Raw genomic sequence first — 15,871 nt, 5'->3', positions numbered from 1 at the left:
AGGAAGTCCCGCCGCCATTCTAGACCCCGCACTTAATTCGCTGCGCGCGGCGGGCTTCCGCAGTGCGGGTACCAAGAGCGCAGACGGTGAGTGCAAGGGGCCGCGCTGATAGGTCCTCGTCTCGGGCTTAGGGAGCGGGAGCAACAGGTGGAGCCCGCCGTACTTCCTCTGAAGGGGCTCTGTTCTAGCTCATGTATGGGAACGTAAATTCTTGTATTCTTGCTTTGGTTTTAGTGCAGTGGCTGTTTACGTACTGGCTGTATGCCTGGAGCCTCGCAGAAGTTTTAGCATTTAATTTACAACTCAACCAGCCTGTATTGGAGGTGTTGTTTTCGCTAGGTTTTCATGCCTCGCCTGTTGCTCACTGATGGTTGGGGAAGGTCGGGCTGCCTCCAATAATCAAGCTAAACTGGGTCCTTTGTTATATGCAGAGAAATCAGCTTCACGGTAGTTACTCTGTTTTTCGAGGTGGGCATCACCAGACCATCTGGGAAACCTTTCCCATACACTGTCTTTATGTCCGGTGACTTTGGGAAGTCCTAAAGGACAACGGGGGAATTCACCAAGCTTAGGTCGAGTGAGCCTCCCCACCACCCCGGAGCCACCATGGGACACAGCTCAACTCATTTCTTGGAGGAACTTGCCAGTGTGTCCCCAAGAGCCTGGGTGGCATAGTCTGCACCCACCTGGCGCCTGAAGTCCACGGGGACTGCACTTCCTGTGCTCCGGACTTCCTCATAGGTACTTTACCATCTGGATGTTCATTTGTATCCTTTAATATTCTTTGTAATAAATCAGTAATGGTGAGTAAAGTGCTTTCGTGAGATCTGTGAGCCTTTTGGCAAATTATCAAACCCAAGGAAGAGGTCATGTGACTGAATGCAAGTCTGTGTGCCTGACGAACAGTGAGGCCAAACAATACCAAAACGTCATTTTGGAGCAGAGAAAGGTATATTGCAGGGCCCTGCAAGGAGACGGGTGACTCATGCCTTAAAAATCCAGAACTCCCCAAGCTTTCAGCAAAGCCCTTTTATAGGAAGGGTGAGGGAGGGGCGTGGTTAGTGTTTGCAAACTTCTGGGTGTCACATCCTTTGTTCTTGAGGTCAGGTCACGGTCACCATGTTCCTGTAAACCTCCACCAAACAAAGGTTATTCTCTGTTCTGACAAAGAAGGGCAAGGTCCCAAGGCACAACTTTCACCTTCCGAGGTCCAGGCAGTGCTTAAGAGGAGGGGGTCTCTGTGCAGACAGGTTACCCTGCCCGGGACCCTTAGTCCAGCACCCAGTCTGGGTTCTCCCGCGAGTGCCCAGGCCCTGCTAAGGAGGCAGATCTCAGCTTGTGGTGCCCTCTGGGCCAGGTCCCCAAACCCTGCCCAGCCGTCATCACTGAGGGACCCAGGCGCCCAGAACCCCAAGAGTTCGACCAAAACAACCCAGAAAACCTGTTCTGCTTAAGTTACCTGGAGTGACTTCTGTTCTCTGCAGCCAAACCCTGACTAACAGGTGCATGGAACACACACACACACACATACACACAGAGTTTTCTCTTTTAAAAATTATTTTTAGTATTAGCAGATTGAACACATTTTCAAATATTTATTGGCCATGTATAATTCTTTTTTTAGAAACCACCTCTTCTAGTCTGAGTTCCTTTTTAAAGACAGTTCTTTTGAAAAATTGTTTCATAAGAACTTTCTTTACATTGGGGATTCTAATGATGCAAAGGGCATTGTGGGTTTTTTCCCCCCTCAGTAGATTACATGTCTCTTACCCTTGTTTGTGGTGTTTTTAATGTCACATGTGGTCTGATGGTACCAGTCTCTTCTGTTCCGTAGGTTGTCTTTCTATCTGTCTTCTAGTGACAGGAAATTCACAGAAACCAATAGGCCTGTTTCTCCAGGAGGGGGATGCCTCTCATGCCTTGAATTCCGCCAGGAAAGTAGATTGGATACCAAGTGACGAGGAAGAATGTTGTAGTTTATCTTAGGACAGGGCCGAAAGTAAGCTCATCACACGAGATGAATGGTGCCAAAGCACAGCAGTAGAGGGCTGCTGCTCGCTCAGGCAAAACAGCGCCGTCTGTCCTGCTGTGGTAGCTTTTATTAAAGCATTATCTAGGTTTACACTTTAAGACTTGTTTTCTTAACATTTCAGAAGTGCCAAAGCAGCAACCTATGTTTTTATTAATTATAGAAGCAATAATTGGCTTTCGTGAGAACCTGCCGTGCTTCGTCCTTGAGCGCAAAAGCAGCACAGAGTTCCCACCATTATTCTGATTATACTGAAGTAGCACAAGGACACTTCCTTGCGCTCCCACCACTCTGATTATACTGAGGACACCTCATGGATCAGTGCCCAAAGCACTCAGTGCTTCTTCGCAGGCCCCCGGTTTGCCGGGGGGGGCTCAAAGCAATCAGGACTGTTTGCAGTTCTGGCTTATTCGCCAGCCCCCAGTTTGCTGGGGGGGGCGGCTCATGGGTCACGTCTCCTTTCCATGTCCTCAGTTGTTCCACTACAGAAGAGGGGCTCCTGCAACCTTGCTCTGAAAACCTCTCCCCTCTGTGTCCCATGGACAGTGTCCCCCAGTATCCCAGGGAAAACTGGAGCCGTTTTTGCTGAGCTGTTTGGGGCTGTTGTCCTAAAGCTAAGCAGGGGTGGGGGTGGGGAACAGACAGGTCCTAGGTCTGGTCCCTCATGTCCTTGTCTTGCACGAGGAACAAAGCCTCATTTCCCAGGACATTCAAGCATATTCCAAGCAGAGCCCTCTTCCAGCCCTGATTCTGCCCCTTCTTTCATTTCCTGCTCCTCCTTTTCCCCCCAGCTTCACACTGAGATTCTCACTTCCCCCTTTTTTCTCTTTATTCATTCTTTCATTCAAAACACATTTACTGGGACTTCCCTGGCGGTCCACTGGTTAGGACTTCGCCTTCCAATGCAGGGAGTGCGGGTTTGATCCCTGGTTGGGGAGATAAGATCCCACATGCCTCGCGGTCAGAAAACCAAATCATAAAACAAAAAATATTGTAGTAAATTCATTAAAGACTTTAAAAATGGTCCACATCAAAAAAATTTTTTTTAAAAAATATTTACTGAGCTCCTGACCCAGGGGAATAAGACAGACAAATCTACGCTTTTCATGAGACTTAATCCACTAGGGGTAAGGAACAGAAAGAAGTAAATGTAATAATAAAAATAAAAAATAAAATAAATAAATAAATAAATAAAATTATAAAAATAAAAAATAAAACCCATACTGCCTCCTTGGTTATTACAGATATGAGATTAGGGAACTAATCTGGAAGCAGAGTCCTGTCGCTCTCTCCCCTCCCCCACCTCCTATGCCCTTGCCTACCCTGGGAGGTCACTGTCTGGGAAGGAAGAGCAGTGTCAGAAGTTCTGCAGGTAGTGAGGCTGCCGAGGACACCAGCTGGGTGTTAAAGTCCCCTACTATGATTGTGTAACTGTCAATTTCCCCTTTTATGGCTGTTAGCATTTGCCTTATTTATTGAGTTGTCCCTATGTTGGGTGCATAAATATTTACAATTGTTATATCTTCGTCTTGGATTGATCCCTCGGTCATTATGTAGTGTTCTTCTTTGTCTCTTGGAAGAGTCTTTATTTTAAAGTCTATTTTGTCTGATATGAAAATTGCTACTACAGCTTTCTTTTGATTTCCATTTTCATGGAATATCTTTTTCCATCCCCTCCATGCTGCATGACGTCTAAGCCCAAAAGCCCAAGGAGGAAGTGAGTCTATCTCTTCCCAGGTTTGGTGCCAGACAGAACTCACCTTGGCATGCTAATGCAAGGATGAGGCCTGCGTGGGTGAGTCATTCTGCGGGAGCATTATTTTCCCTCTCAAAATCCTTTCTTGGATATGCGAGAAATCCATAGTCCTCCTTTTTATAAAACTCGACTGCAATTCTTGTGAACTTTATTTTGTATGAGATCATCCTTCCCCTGCCTGCCATGATTTACAAATTTATAGCCCAAAACATTTTACCTTGGCTGACAAATGACACAGAGCCCTAATCTCATATCTGTAATAACCAAGGAGGCAGTACGGGTTGATGGTTAACAGCATGATCTCTGACCAGTGCGTGGGTTGGAATCCTTAGTTGTGACCGTTGGCAAGTGAATTACCCTTGACGGGCCTTAGTTTGGATGCGCATAGGCACTCACAAAATAGGTGCTATCATTACATTTACTTCTCTGCTTCCATCCAGGGCAGCTGTCACTGTGACCAGAGGTGAGTGTGCTGGGAAGGGGCTTGAGCCCACCTTTACCAGGAGACTTTGGGTACCTCCAGTCTTGTATCAACCCAGGTCACTCTGAAGCCCTAGGACTTAGGCTGGCCGGGCAGTGGGTGGGGCAGAGATGGATAACCAAGGAGGCAGTATGGGCAGAGATGGAAGTGCCCACAGGCTCCTATAGGACAGAGGGCAAGGCTGGGGCAACAGAGAGGTGCCCCTGCCCTCCCCCCACCAGTCCATCATAAATCAGGCAGAGCACTTCCGATTTTCATACTCTGTTTCTCAGAAAGATAGTGGTGTCCCTGGCTCTGCATCTGGTGTTCCCACACTGCCTCCAAGATGTCAGCTAAAGCCATAGAGAGCGGGGAAGGAGATGCCACTGAGCTCAGCCCGCTGGAATATCCCTCTGATGGTGAGTGCTCTAGGGAAGCTCCAGAGGGTGGGGTGGCCCAGGGCTTGGGGTGCCTGAACGAGGGCAGAGGGGGTCTTCTAGGTTCTGGCCTGGACCTGCCACCAGGTGCACTGTGCCCCATCAGGTCTCTAACCTCGTGGGCCTCAGACTCCTGCTCTGTGAAGTCTGGAATCTGCCAGCTCCGCGTTGGTGCTGGGTCTCCCTCTCTCTGTCTTCTCCTTGGGTTCACCTCCAAGCATCTTTGTCACCTCTTAGCACAGCTGCCGTTGAGGTCCCCTCCCAACGTCAGAGTTCTTGGGAGTTTCGGGAGATGGTCGAGGGCGCCGTGTGGGGCCTCTAGTCCCTCAGCTGCCCACCCCGCTGGGAGCTCCCCCTCCTTTTTTTTTTTTTTTTTTTCCAGAGGAGGATGAACCTTCCCAGTCAACCGACCAGGCCTCTGATGGTTCTCCTGGGAAGCCACCACAGGGGCCACCCCAAGGGCCAGATGGATCTGGCTCTGACCCCAGAGACCCACCCAAGGCTGGAGGAAGCAATTTCGCCCATTACGCAGGTAACTGATCCCTGAGCATCAATCCACGGGCCCTCACCCAACTCCCCACTGCTCAGTTCAGCCTTCTGAGTTGTCAGTGTCAGGCCCACCTTCCTGATAGAATCTCTCTGACACTCACATTGTCAGAAAAAGGGCACAGTATACATGAGAGATGAAATCAATGATGCTCTAGAATCAGAGGAACCGCATGTGGACTAGCCACATGTCCCTGAAATGTGGGCCGTGGGACTGAGGAACTGAGTTTTAAATTTTATTTCATTTTAATTAAGATTTACATGGCACACATGGCTAGTGGTTCCTATAGTGGGCAGCATGGGCCTAGTGTATGACCTTGGGTGTGTGTGGCATAGAGTTCAAGATCCTTGGAAGTGAGGCGTGAGAACTTCAAGGCCAGTTTGTTGGAAATATCATCTGTGCAGAAACGGAAACCCTCAAGACAGGTCAGGGGTACTGATGGAGGGAGAGGTGATGGTGAGCCATGAGCTGCAGCCTTCAAGAAATGACGAGGTCTGAGGCTGATTTCGTACCTTCTCTCCCTTGCCTGGGACCAAGGCTTCTCTTCGTGCGGAGCTGGCTGAGCTCACTCCTGCAACTCCTGAAATCTCCGGAACTCCTTGTCCCAGCTGCCCCAGCACCCCAGTCCCTGCCGCTGTCAGATGTCCCTGCCAGCCCCAAGAGCTCTCAGCAATTCGACATGGTCCAGGCATGCTCTGCCCCGTGGTGCCAGGGGCTCCAGCCACAAGGCAGGACACACAGAGGAAGCAGGGTGACTTCTCTCTTTTTTTTTTTTTTGAATTTTTGAATTCTATTTTATTATTTTTTTATACAGCAGGTTCTTCTTAGTTCTCCATTTTATACATATTAGTGTATACATGTCAATCCCAGTCGCGCAATTCATCCCACCAGCACACCCCCCACCACTGTCCCCTCTTGTTCTCTACAACTGTGTCTCTAGTTCTGCCCTGTAAACTGGTTTTTCGAGGTTCCACATATATGCGTGAATATACGATATTTGTTTTTCTCTTTCTGACTTACTTCACTCTGTATGATAGACTCTAGATCCATCCACATCACTACAAATGACCCAATTTCGTTCCTTTTTATGGCTGAGTAATATTCCATTGTATATATGTGCCACATCTTCTTTATCCATTCATCTGCTGATGGGTATTTAGGTTGCTTCCATATCCTGCCTATTGTAAATACTGCTGCAGTGAACATTGGGGTTCATGTGTCTTTTTGAATTATGGTTTTCTGTGGGTATATGCTGAGTAGTGGGATTGCTGGGTCGTGTGGTAATTCCATTTTTAGTTTTTTAAGGAACCTCCATACTGTTCTCCATAATGGCTGTATCAGTTTACATTCCCACCAACAGTGCAAGAGAGTTCTCTTTTCTCCACACCCTCTCTAGCATTTGTTGTTTGTAGATTTTCTGATGATGCCCATTCTGACCGGCATAAGGTGATACCTCACTGTAGTTTTGATTGCATGTCTCTAATAATTAGTGATGCTGAGCGGCTTTTCATGTGCTTCTTGGCCATCTGTATGTCTTCTTTGGAGAAATGTCTATTTAGGTCTTCTGCCCATTTTTGGATTGGGTTGTTTGTTTTTTTAATATGGAGCTGCGTGAGCTGTTTATATATTTTGGAGATTAATCCTTTGTCCATTGATTCGTTTGCAAATATTTTCTCCCATTCTGAGGGTTGTCTTTTCGTCTTGTTTGTAGTTTCCTTTGCTGTGCAAAAGCTTTTAATTTTCATTAGGTCCTATTAGTTTATTTTTGTTTTTATTTCCATGACTCTAGAAGGTGGATCAAAAAAGATCTTGCTGTGATTTATGTCAAAGAGTGTTCTTCCTATGTCTCCTCTAAGAGTTTTATAGTGTCCGGTCTTACATTTAGGTCTCTAATCCATTTTGAGTTTATTTTTGTGTATGGTGTTAGGGAGTGTTCTAATTTCATTCTTTTACATGTAGCTGTCCAGTTTTCCCAGCACCACTTATTGAAGAGACTGTCTTTTCTCCATTTTATATCCTTGCCTCCTTTGTCATAGATTAGTTGACCATAGGTATGTGGGTTTATCTCTGGGCTTTCTATCCTATTCCATTGATCTATATTTCTGTTTTTGTGCCAGTACCATATTGTCTTGATTACTGTAGCTTTGTAGTATAGTCTGAAGTCAGGGAGTCTGATTCCTCCAGCTCTGTTTTTTTTCCCTCAAGACTGCTTTGGCTATTTGGGGTCTTTTGTGTCTCCTACAAATTTTAAGGTTTTTTGTTCTAGTTCTGTAAATAATGCCACTGGTAATTTGACAGGGATTGCATTGAATCTGTAGATTGCTTTGGGTAGTATAGTCATTTTCACAATATTGATTCTTCCAATCCAAGAGCATGGTATATCTCTCCATCTGTTTGTGTCATCTTTGATTTCTTTCATCAGTGTCTTATAGTTTTCTGAGTACAGGTCTCTTACCTCCTTAGGTAGGTTTATTCCTAGGTATTTTATTCTTTTTATTGAAATGGTGAATGGGATTGTTTCCTTAATTTCTCTTTCTGATCTTTCATTGTTAGTGTATAGGAATGCAAGAAATTTCTGTGCATTAATTTTGTATCCTGCAACTTTGCCAAATTCATTGATTACCTGTAGTAGTTTTCTGGTGGCATCGTTAGGATTCTCTATGTATAGTGTCATGTCATCTGAAAACAGTAACAGTTTTACTTCTTCTTTTCCAATTTGGATTGCTTTTATTTCTTTTTCTTCTCTGATTGCCATGGCTAGGACTTCCAAAACTGTGTTGAATAATAGTGGTGAGAATAGACATCCTTTTCTTGTTCCTGATCCTAGAGGAAATGCTTTCAGTTTTTCACCATTGAGAATGATGTTTGCTGTGGGTTTGTCGTATATGGCCTTTATTATGTTGAGGTAGGTTCCCTCTATGCCCACTTTCTGGAGAGTTTTTATCATAAATGGGTGTTGAATTTTGTCAAAAGCTTTTTCTGCATCTATTGAGATGATCATATGGTTTTTCTTCTTCAATTTGTTAATATGGTGTATCACATTGATTGATTTGTGTATATTGAAGAATCCTTGCATCCCTGGGATAGATCCCACTTGATCATGGTGTATGATCCTTTTAATGTGTTCTTGGATTCTGTTTGCTAGTATTTTGTTGAGGATTTTTGCATCTCTATTCATCAGTGATATTGGTCTGTAATTTTCTTTTTTTGTAGTATCTTTGTCTGGTTTTGGTATCAGGGTGATGGTGGCCTTATAGAATGAATTTGGGAGTGTTCCTTCCTCTGCAATATTTTGGAAGAGTTTGAGAAGGATGGGTATTAGCTCTTCTCTAAATGTTTAATAGAATTCATCTGTGAAGCCGTCTGGTCCTGGACTTTTGTTTGTTGGAAGATTTTTAATCACCGTTTCAATTTCATTACTTGTGATTGGTCTGTCCATATTTTCTGTTTCTTCCTGGTTCACTCTTGGAAGGTTATACCTAAGAATTTGTCCATTTCTTCCAGGTTGTCCATTTTATTGGCATAGAGTTGCTCGTAGTAGTCTCTCATGATGCTTTGTATTTCTGTGGTGTCCGTTGTAACTTCTCCTTTTTCATCTCTAATTTCATTGATTTGAGTCCTCTCCCTCTTTTTCTTGATGAGTCTGGCTAAAGGTTAATCAATTTTGTTTATCTTCTCAAAGAACCAGCTTTTAGTTTTATTGATCTTTGCTATTATTTTCTCTGTTTCTATTTCATTTATTTCTGCTCTGATCTTTATGATTTCTTTACTTCTACTAACTTTGGGTTTTGTTTGTTCTTCTTTGTCTAGTTTCTTTAGGTGTAAGGTTAGATTGTTTATTTGATATTTTTCTTGTTTCTTGAGGTAGGCTTGTATTTCTATTAACTTCCCTCTTAGAACTGCTTTTGCTACATCCCATAGGTTTTGGATCATCGTGTTTTCATTGTAATTTGTCTCTAGGTATTTTTTAATTTCCTTTTTGATTTCTTCACTGATCTCTTGGTGAAGAGATTTAGTAATGTATTGTTTAGCCTCCATGTGTTTGTGTTTCTTACGTTTTCTTTCCCTGTAATTGATTTCTAATCTTATAGCATTGTGGTCGGAAGAGATGCTTGATATGATTTCAGTTTTCTTAAATTTACCAAGGCTTGATTTGTGACCCAAGATGGGATCTATCCTGGAGAATGTTCCATGTGCACTTGAGAAGAAAGTGTAATCTGCTGTTTTTGGATGGAATGTCCTATAAATATCAATTAAATCTATCTGGTCTGTTGTATCATTTAAAGCTTGTGTTGCCTTATTAATTTTCTGTCTGGATGATCTGTCCATTGGTGTAAGTGAGGTGTTAAAGTCCCCCACTATTACTGTGTTACTGTCGATTTCCTGTTTTATAGCTGTTAGCAGTTGCCTTATGTATTGAGGTGTTCCTATGTTGGGTGCACGTATATTTATAATTGTTATATCTTCTTCTTGGATTGATCCCTTGATCATTATGTAGTGTCCTTCCTTGTTTCTTGTAACATTCTTTATTTTAAAGTCTATTTTATCTGATATGAGTATTGCTACTCCAACTTTCTTTTGCTTTTCATTTGCATGGAATATTTTTTTCCATCCCCTCACTTTCAGTCTGTATGTGTCCCTAGGTCTGAAGTGGGTCTCTTGTAGACAGGATATATGTGGGTCTTATTTTTGTATCCATTCAGCGAGCCTGTGTCTTTTGGTTGGAGCATTTAATCCATTTACATTTAAGGTAATTATCGCTATGTATGTTCCTATTACCATTTTCTTAGTTGTTTTGGGTTTGTTTTTGTAGGTCTTTTCCTTCTCTTGTGTTTCCCACTTAGAGAAGTTCCTTTAGCATTTGTTGTATAGCTGGTTTGGTGGTGCTGAATTCTCTTAGCTTTTGCTTGTCTGTAAAGCTTTTGATTTCTCCGTCGAATCTGAATGAGATGTTTGCCAGGTAGAGTAATCTTGGTTGTAGGTTCTTCCCTTTCATCACTTTAAGTATATCATGCCACTCCCTTCTGGCTTGTAGAGTTTCTGCTGAGAAATCAGCTGCTAACCTTATGGGAGTTCCCTTGTATGTTATTTGTTGTTCTTCCCTTGCTGCTTTCAATAATTTTTCTTTGTCTTTAATTTTTGCCAATTTGATTACTATGTGTCTCGGCGCGTTTCTCCTTGGGTTTATCCTGTATTGGACTCTCTATGCTTCCTGAACTTGTGTGGCTATTTCCTTTCCCATGTTAGGGAGGTTTTCAACTATAATCTCTTTGAATATTTTCTTGGGTCCTTTCTCTCTCTCTTCTCCTTCTGGGACCCCTGTAATGCGAATGTTGTCACGTTTAATGTTGTCCCAGAGGTCTCTTAGTCTGTCTTCATTTCTTTTCATTCTTTTTTCTTTATTCTGTTCCACGGCAGTGAATCCCACCATTCTGTCTTCCAGGTCACTTATCCGTTCTTCTGCCTCAGTTATTCTGCTATTGAGTCCTTCTAGTGTAGTTTTCATTTCAGTTACTGTATTGTTCATCTCTGTTTGTTTGTTCTTTAATTCTTCTAAGTCTTTGATAAACATTTCTTGCATCTGCTCGATCTTTGCCTCCATTCTTTTTCCAAGGTCCTGGATATCTTCACTATCATTATTCTGAATTCTTTTTCTGGAAAGCACTTCATTTAGTTGTTTTTCTGGGGTTTTACCTTGTTCCTTCATCTGGTACAAAGTCCTCTGCCTTTTCATTTTGTCTAGCTTCTGTGATTGTGGTTTTCATTCCTCAGGCTGCAGGATTGTAGTTCTTCTTGCTTCTGCTGTCTGCCCTCTGGTGGATGAGGCTATCTAAGAGGCTTGTGCAAGGTTCCTGATGGGAGGGACTGGTGGTGGGTAGAGCTGGGTGTTGCTCTGGCGGGTGGAGCTCAGTAAAACTTTATTCTGCTTGTCGGCTGATGGGTGGGGCTGGGTTCCCTCCCTGTTGGTTGTTTGGTTTGAGGTGACCCAAAACCGGAGCCTGCCCAGGCTCTTTGGTGGGGCTAATGGTAGATTCTGGGAGGGCTCACGCCAAGGAGTACTTCCCAGAAGTTCTGCTGCCAGTGTCCTTGTCCCTTAGTGAGCCAAAGCCACCGCTTGCCTCTGCAGGAGACTCTCCAACAGTAGCAGGTAGGTCTGGTTCAGTCTCCCCTGGGGTCATTGCTCCTTCCCCTGGGTCCCGATATGCACACTACTTTGTGTGTGCCCTGCAAAAGTGAAGTCTCTGGGACTTCCCTGGTGGCGCAGAAGTTAAGAATCCGCCTGCCAATACAGGGGACACGGGTTCCATCCCTGGTCCGGGAAGATCCCACATGCCGCGGAGCACCCAAGCCCGTGTGCCACAACTACTGAGCCTGCACTCTGGAGCCTGTGAGCCACAACTACTGAGCCTGCGTGCCACAACTACTGAAGCCCGCGCCTAGAGCCCACGCTCTACAACAAGAGAAGCCACCGCAATGAGAAGCCTGCGCACTGCAACGAAGAGTAGCCCCCGCTCGCCACAACTAGAGAAAGCCTGCCTGCAGCAACGAAGACCCAATGCAGCCAAGAATAACTAACTAGATAAATTTATAAAAAAGGAAAAAAGAGCGAAGTCTCTGTTTCTCCCAGTCCTGTCAAAGTCCTGCAATGAAATCCCACCAGCCTTCAGAGTGATTCTCTAGGAATTCCTCCTCCCGTTGCCAGACCCCCAGGTTGGGAAGCCTGACGTGGGGTTCAGAACCTTCACTCCAGAGGGCGGACTTCTGTGGTACAATTGTTCTCCAGTTTGTGAGTCACCTACCCAGCAGTTATGGGATTTGAGTTTATTGTGATTGCGCCTCTCCTACCGTCTCATTGCACCTTCTCCTTTGTCTTTGGATGTGGGGCACCTTTTTTGGTGAGTTCCAGTATCTTCCTGGCAATGACTGTCAGGAAGCAGTCATTTTCATTTGCATGGAATATTTTTTTCCATCCCCTCACTTTCAGTCTGTATGTGTCCCTAGGTCTGAAGTGGGTCTCTTGTAGACAGGATATATGTGGGTCTTATTTTTGTATCCATTCAGCGAGCCTGTGTCTTTTGGTTGGAGCATTTAATCCATTTACATTTAAGGTAATTATTTACCTTATTTAAGGTTCTTGTCACTCGAGGTGACAAGAACCTTGCCAAGAAGGAACCAAAGCAGGGTCCCTTCTGGTGGGGGAATTAGAGATGCTTCCTGCAGAAAGTGACAAGTAGGCTGAGTCCTGGAGGACGGGGGGCTTTCGCTCCAACTGTAGCCTGAGAAGGGTATAGGGTGTCTGGAAGAGGGAAAGACCAGAAAAGTCAAATTTATTCCATCGCAAATGAAAATAGCATGCTTTTCTTGATTTTGTTTTGTTTTGAGAAAATGATACCAAATGTATTGACTTCACAGAGCAGCATGAAACTTTTTCAAGGCAGGTGCCCCTCGCCATCTGGAGCATAACAGAGCTCCAGACTCTCGTCCATCCACCTCTGCATTCTCAGAAAATCAGACTTCTCAGGAAAAGCAGGAAGAGGCCAGGCAGGGGCTGCTCTCTTCTCTGATCCCAACTCCAGGGAACCCCCTCCCACTGTGGCAGCAGCGGGGGTGCAGGGGGAGGCCAGTGCCATGCACTCATGGGGGTGCTTTTTGTCTCCAGGTATGGCCTCTGTAGCCGTGATTGGAGGAGGTGAGTCTCTTTGGGAAGAAACTCAAGCCCTCATCTGACCCTGGGACCACCTGGCCTTGACCAAGCCCAAGATTGCTTTGAGCCCCAGGACATAGGTGGGTAAGGGTGCAGTGGGCAGGGGACAGAGTTGGAACACTCGAGGTGACAAGAACCTTGCCAAGAAGGAACCGAAGCAAAGCCATTCAAAGCACCCAGGTCCAATCTCAGCTTCTCCCAAGTGCAAACCGTGTGATCCAGGCGGGTTGTTAAATCTGTCTCAACCCATGATTCCTGCCCAGAAAGCAGGGCCAGTGGTACCTCCGGAGGGTTGTAGGGGATGTGTAAGCTGAGCTGTAGGGATTCCTCGGACTGCTTTACAAACCCTCTAGCTTATCCTGTGAGCCCAGAGGTTTCCAGCTGTGCCCCTGGCCAGCATCCTCTAACACGGTGGCCAGAATTCAAGAAAATGAAAACATTTCTGTCACACCAGCCACAGTCTCAGGTGCTCATTGGCTACAGGCGGCCAGCGTGTTGGACAGTGCAGATACGGAACGTTTCCTGGTTGCAGAAAGTTCTATGACTGCACTCTCTGGAGATGTAGGGGACCCCTGGGGGGACGCCCACAGGCAGCTGCAGGGCAGAGGGCAGAAGCCGCCACCCCAGCACCTCTTCAGAAGAGCAGCTCTGTCCTTATTCTGTGGGCCCTGTGATAGGGGGAAAGACGCTATTTTCCCTGCCAAAAGGGGGCGCTTGAAGACCACTGCTCCTTTCATCTTATTTCACACAAGGGCGGTTGAGGCACAGGGAGGACAGGTGAGCCTTCCAGGACCACAGCAAAACAGAGAAATGCACAGGCCTGGGATCCAGCTTCTCGGCAGGGCCCCGTGCACTCGTGTCCACTTCTACAGCCTTCCTTTGCCTCAGGCCCCGTGGCTCTCACGAGAGCGACGTGCACCCCTCACCTCATCCCCCTCAGGAAGGTATCAGGGAGAACTGGGGAGTCTGTCCCCTGTGGCCAACCCTAAAGCTCCTCTCCCCATACAGCCGTGGCCGTGGGGGCTGTGCCCGTGGTGCTGGGCGCCATGGGCTTCACCGGGGCAGGAATCGCAGCCTCCTCCTTAGCGGCCAAGATGATGTCAGCGGCCGCCATTGCCAATGGGGGCGGAGTTGCCGCCGGCAGCCTCGTGGCCACTCTCCAGTCCGTGGGTAAGTGTCCGGGCGGGAGGAAGCGGGGAGGGTGTGACACAGCAGCACAGGATTCAGGCCAGAGGCTAAGCCGGAGGGAGGGCCTGTCTGCTTCCTCCAGCTTCGTGGGCATCAATGTCCCTGGTCCTTTGACTCTCCCTCACTGTCCTCTCTTCTGGTGGGGGTGGGTTTGGGGGCACTGGGGGCGTGCAGCGCAGCAGGTGCGCGTTCCCCATCAGCCCTGCAAACCTGCGTAGGGCCCTCCCCTCGCTGGGCCCAGCCTCGTGCTGGGGAGGGAGAGGCAGAGACCCTGTGCCATTTCTCAGAGGGTCTGTCCTGTCGCTGGTGGAGTCACCGCCAGAGTGCGTGTCTCCACGCATGGGCAGCAGCCCCTCCCTAGAGCAGACCTCCTGGGGTTTCAGGAAGTAGAGGAGGGAACAGGACTGGGATGTCTGGGTCTTGGGCCTCCTGTGGGTCCTGGGTTCTCTGTCCTCCCCAGTCTTGCTGGGAGCTGCCGGGGCTGCCTGTCCCCTTGTGCTCTAACCCCCTCCTCTCTCCCAGGGGCAGCCGGACTTTCCATGTCATCCAACATCATCCTGGGCTCGGCTGGGTCAGCTCTTGGGGCCTGGCTGTGGGGTAGAAAAAAGAAAGCCCCTTCCTGTCCTCCACCAGGATCCAGTACTGAAGCAGAGAGGGGCTCCCAGGCTGGAGATGACCCTCCAGGGCCTCAGGATGTCAGTCCCCCAAATGACAAGTCCTCTGCCTCCTAAAATCCTTCAAAGAAGCACAGGAAATAAAGAAGAGATGCTGTGACCTTCACGAGTGTCTGCACTGCATTCTTGTCTACCAGGCAGGGTGCAGTGCATCTGCAGAGCCATGGCTTCAGGGTTGGGGGCAGCAGGAAGTCTGTAAGAATGGGCACTGATGTCTGCGACAGGAAGCCAGGTCTGTTGCAGTCCTGCCACCCAGCTGGGAAGGTCATGTCTCCCCTTTGAGCCTCAGTTTGCTGCTCTTTGGATGGGATCGTGGATCACATGTCTTCAAAGATGTCAGCCAGAGGCAGCAATACAGGATGGCTTGGCCCTGGGGTCAGTTTGAGCCATTGACCCTCAGTTATGAAACACTTTATCCTCAGGGATTATTGACCCCTCCCCTCCCCACCCAAGACTCTGGGTCTGACTGTATCATGAGTCTAGGAACTCAGCAACACTTGTCTGCCTGGCCTGGTGGCCTTTGGAGCTCTTCAGGTAGGTAGAGAATTTGCATTTCTCCAGAGAGCTCTGTGCCGGTTGGTGTAGAGCTCAGGGTCCTTGGGCTCCAAGGGAGACTGGCCAGAACCTGCAAGGACAGACAGGCCTCGCTCCCCTGGTGGTGCTCCCAAGAGGCTTGTCAATGCTCAGCTGTCTCCTAAGGCCCGCTGGCTGCCTGGCCCTGGGTCAGGTGGCGGGCATTCTATGTGTGTTGACCTGGCCTCTGCCACCTGCCTGTCTGTCCATGCAGATAACCCATACCCAGTTTCTGGCAGCCCTGCTTCCACTTTAGACTGGAGTCTCAGATCTCGTCCTGTTGGCTCCAGGACCCCGGCCCAGGTCCCCACTCTGGCCTTCACCCCCGTCTTCCTTCACGGCCCCTCCTCCACCAGGCTCTCTCCCTCAGATGCTGCCCCAGTTCACTCATACAGCTCCCAGCTAGCCTCAAGGGCTCCCAGAACACAGACAAGCTCAAGACCCACAGGTCAGTTCCACATCTTCAGAAAGTCTGCTCCTGTGGGTAAGACAGGCAGGGGTG

General features: G+C 47.2%; 1 protein-coding gene across 6 annotated transcripts; it reads left to right on the top strand.

Moving 5' to 3' along the window:
• Positions 1–14: 14 nt before the first annotated feature.
• LOC132529057 (interferon alpha-inducible protein 27-like protein 2A) lies at positions 15–14,902 on the top strand. Of its 6 annotated transcripts, XM_060165489.1 has the most exons (7): positions 81–193; positions 469–741; positions 4,539–4,664; positions 5,065–5,214; positions 12,890–12,919; positions 13,943–14,104; positions 14,645–14,902. In XM_060165489.1, the coding sequence occupies exons 3-7, from the start codon at positions 4,592–4,594 to the stop codon at positions 14,851–14,853; spliced, it is 624 nt and encodes a 207-aa protein (XP_060021472.1). In that variant the 5' UTR covers positions 81–193; positions 469–741; positions 4,539–4,591; the 3' UTR covers positions 14,854–14,902. The 6 variants fall into 6 exon arrangements, with proteins under 6 accessions (XP_060021313.1, XP_060021392.1, XP_060021472.1 ...); XM_060165330.1 differs by lacking the exon at positions 469–741 and having other exon boundaries at positions 15–86; XM_060165409.1 differs by lacking the exon at positions 469–741 and having other exon boundaries at positions 53–193.
• Positions 14,903–15,871: the final 969 nt, after the last annotated feature.

The sequence above is a fragment of the Lagenorhynchus albirostris genome, chromosome 1 (genome assembly GCF_949774975.1).
Source record: "Lagenorhynchus albirostris chromosome 1, mLagAlb1.1, whole genome shotgun sequence".
Taxonomy (NCBI): Eukaryota; Metazoa; Chordata; class Mammalia; order Artiodactyla; family Delphinidae; genus Lagenorhynchus; species Lagenorhynchus albirostris.
This window is presented reverse-complemented; position numbering and strand designations above follow the sequence as displayed.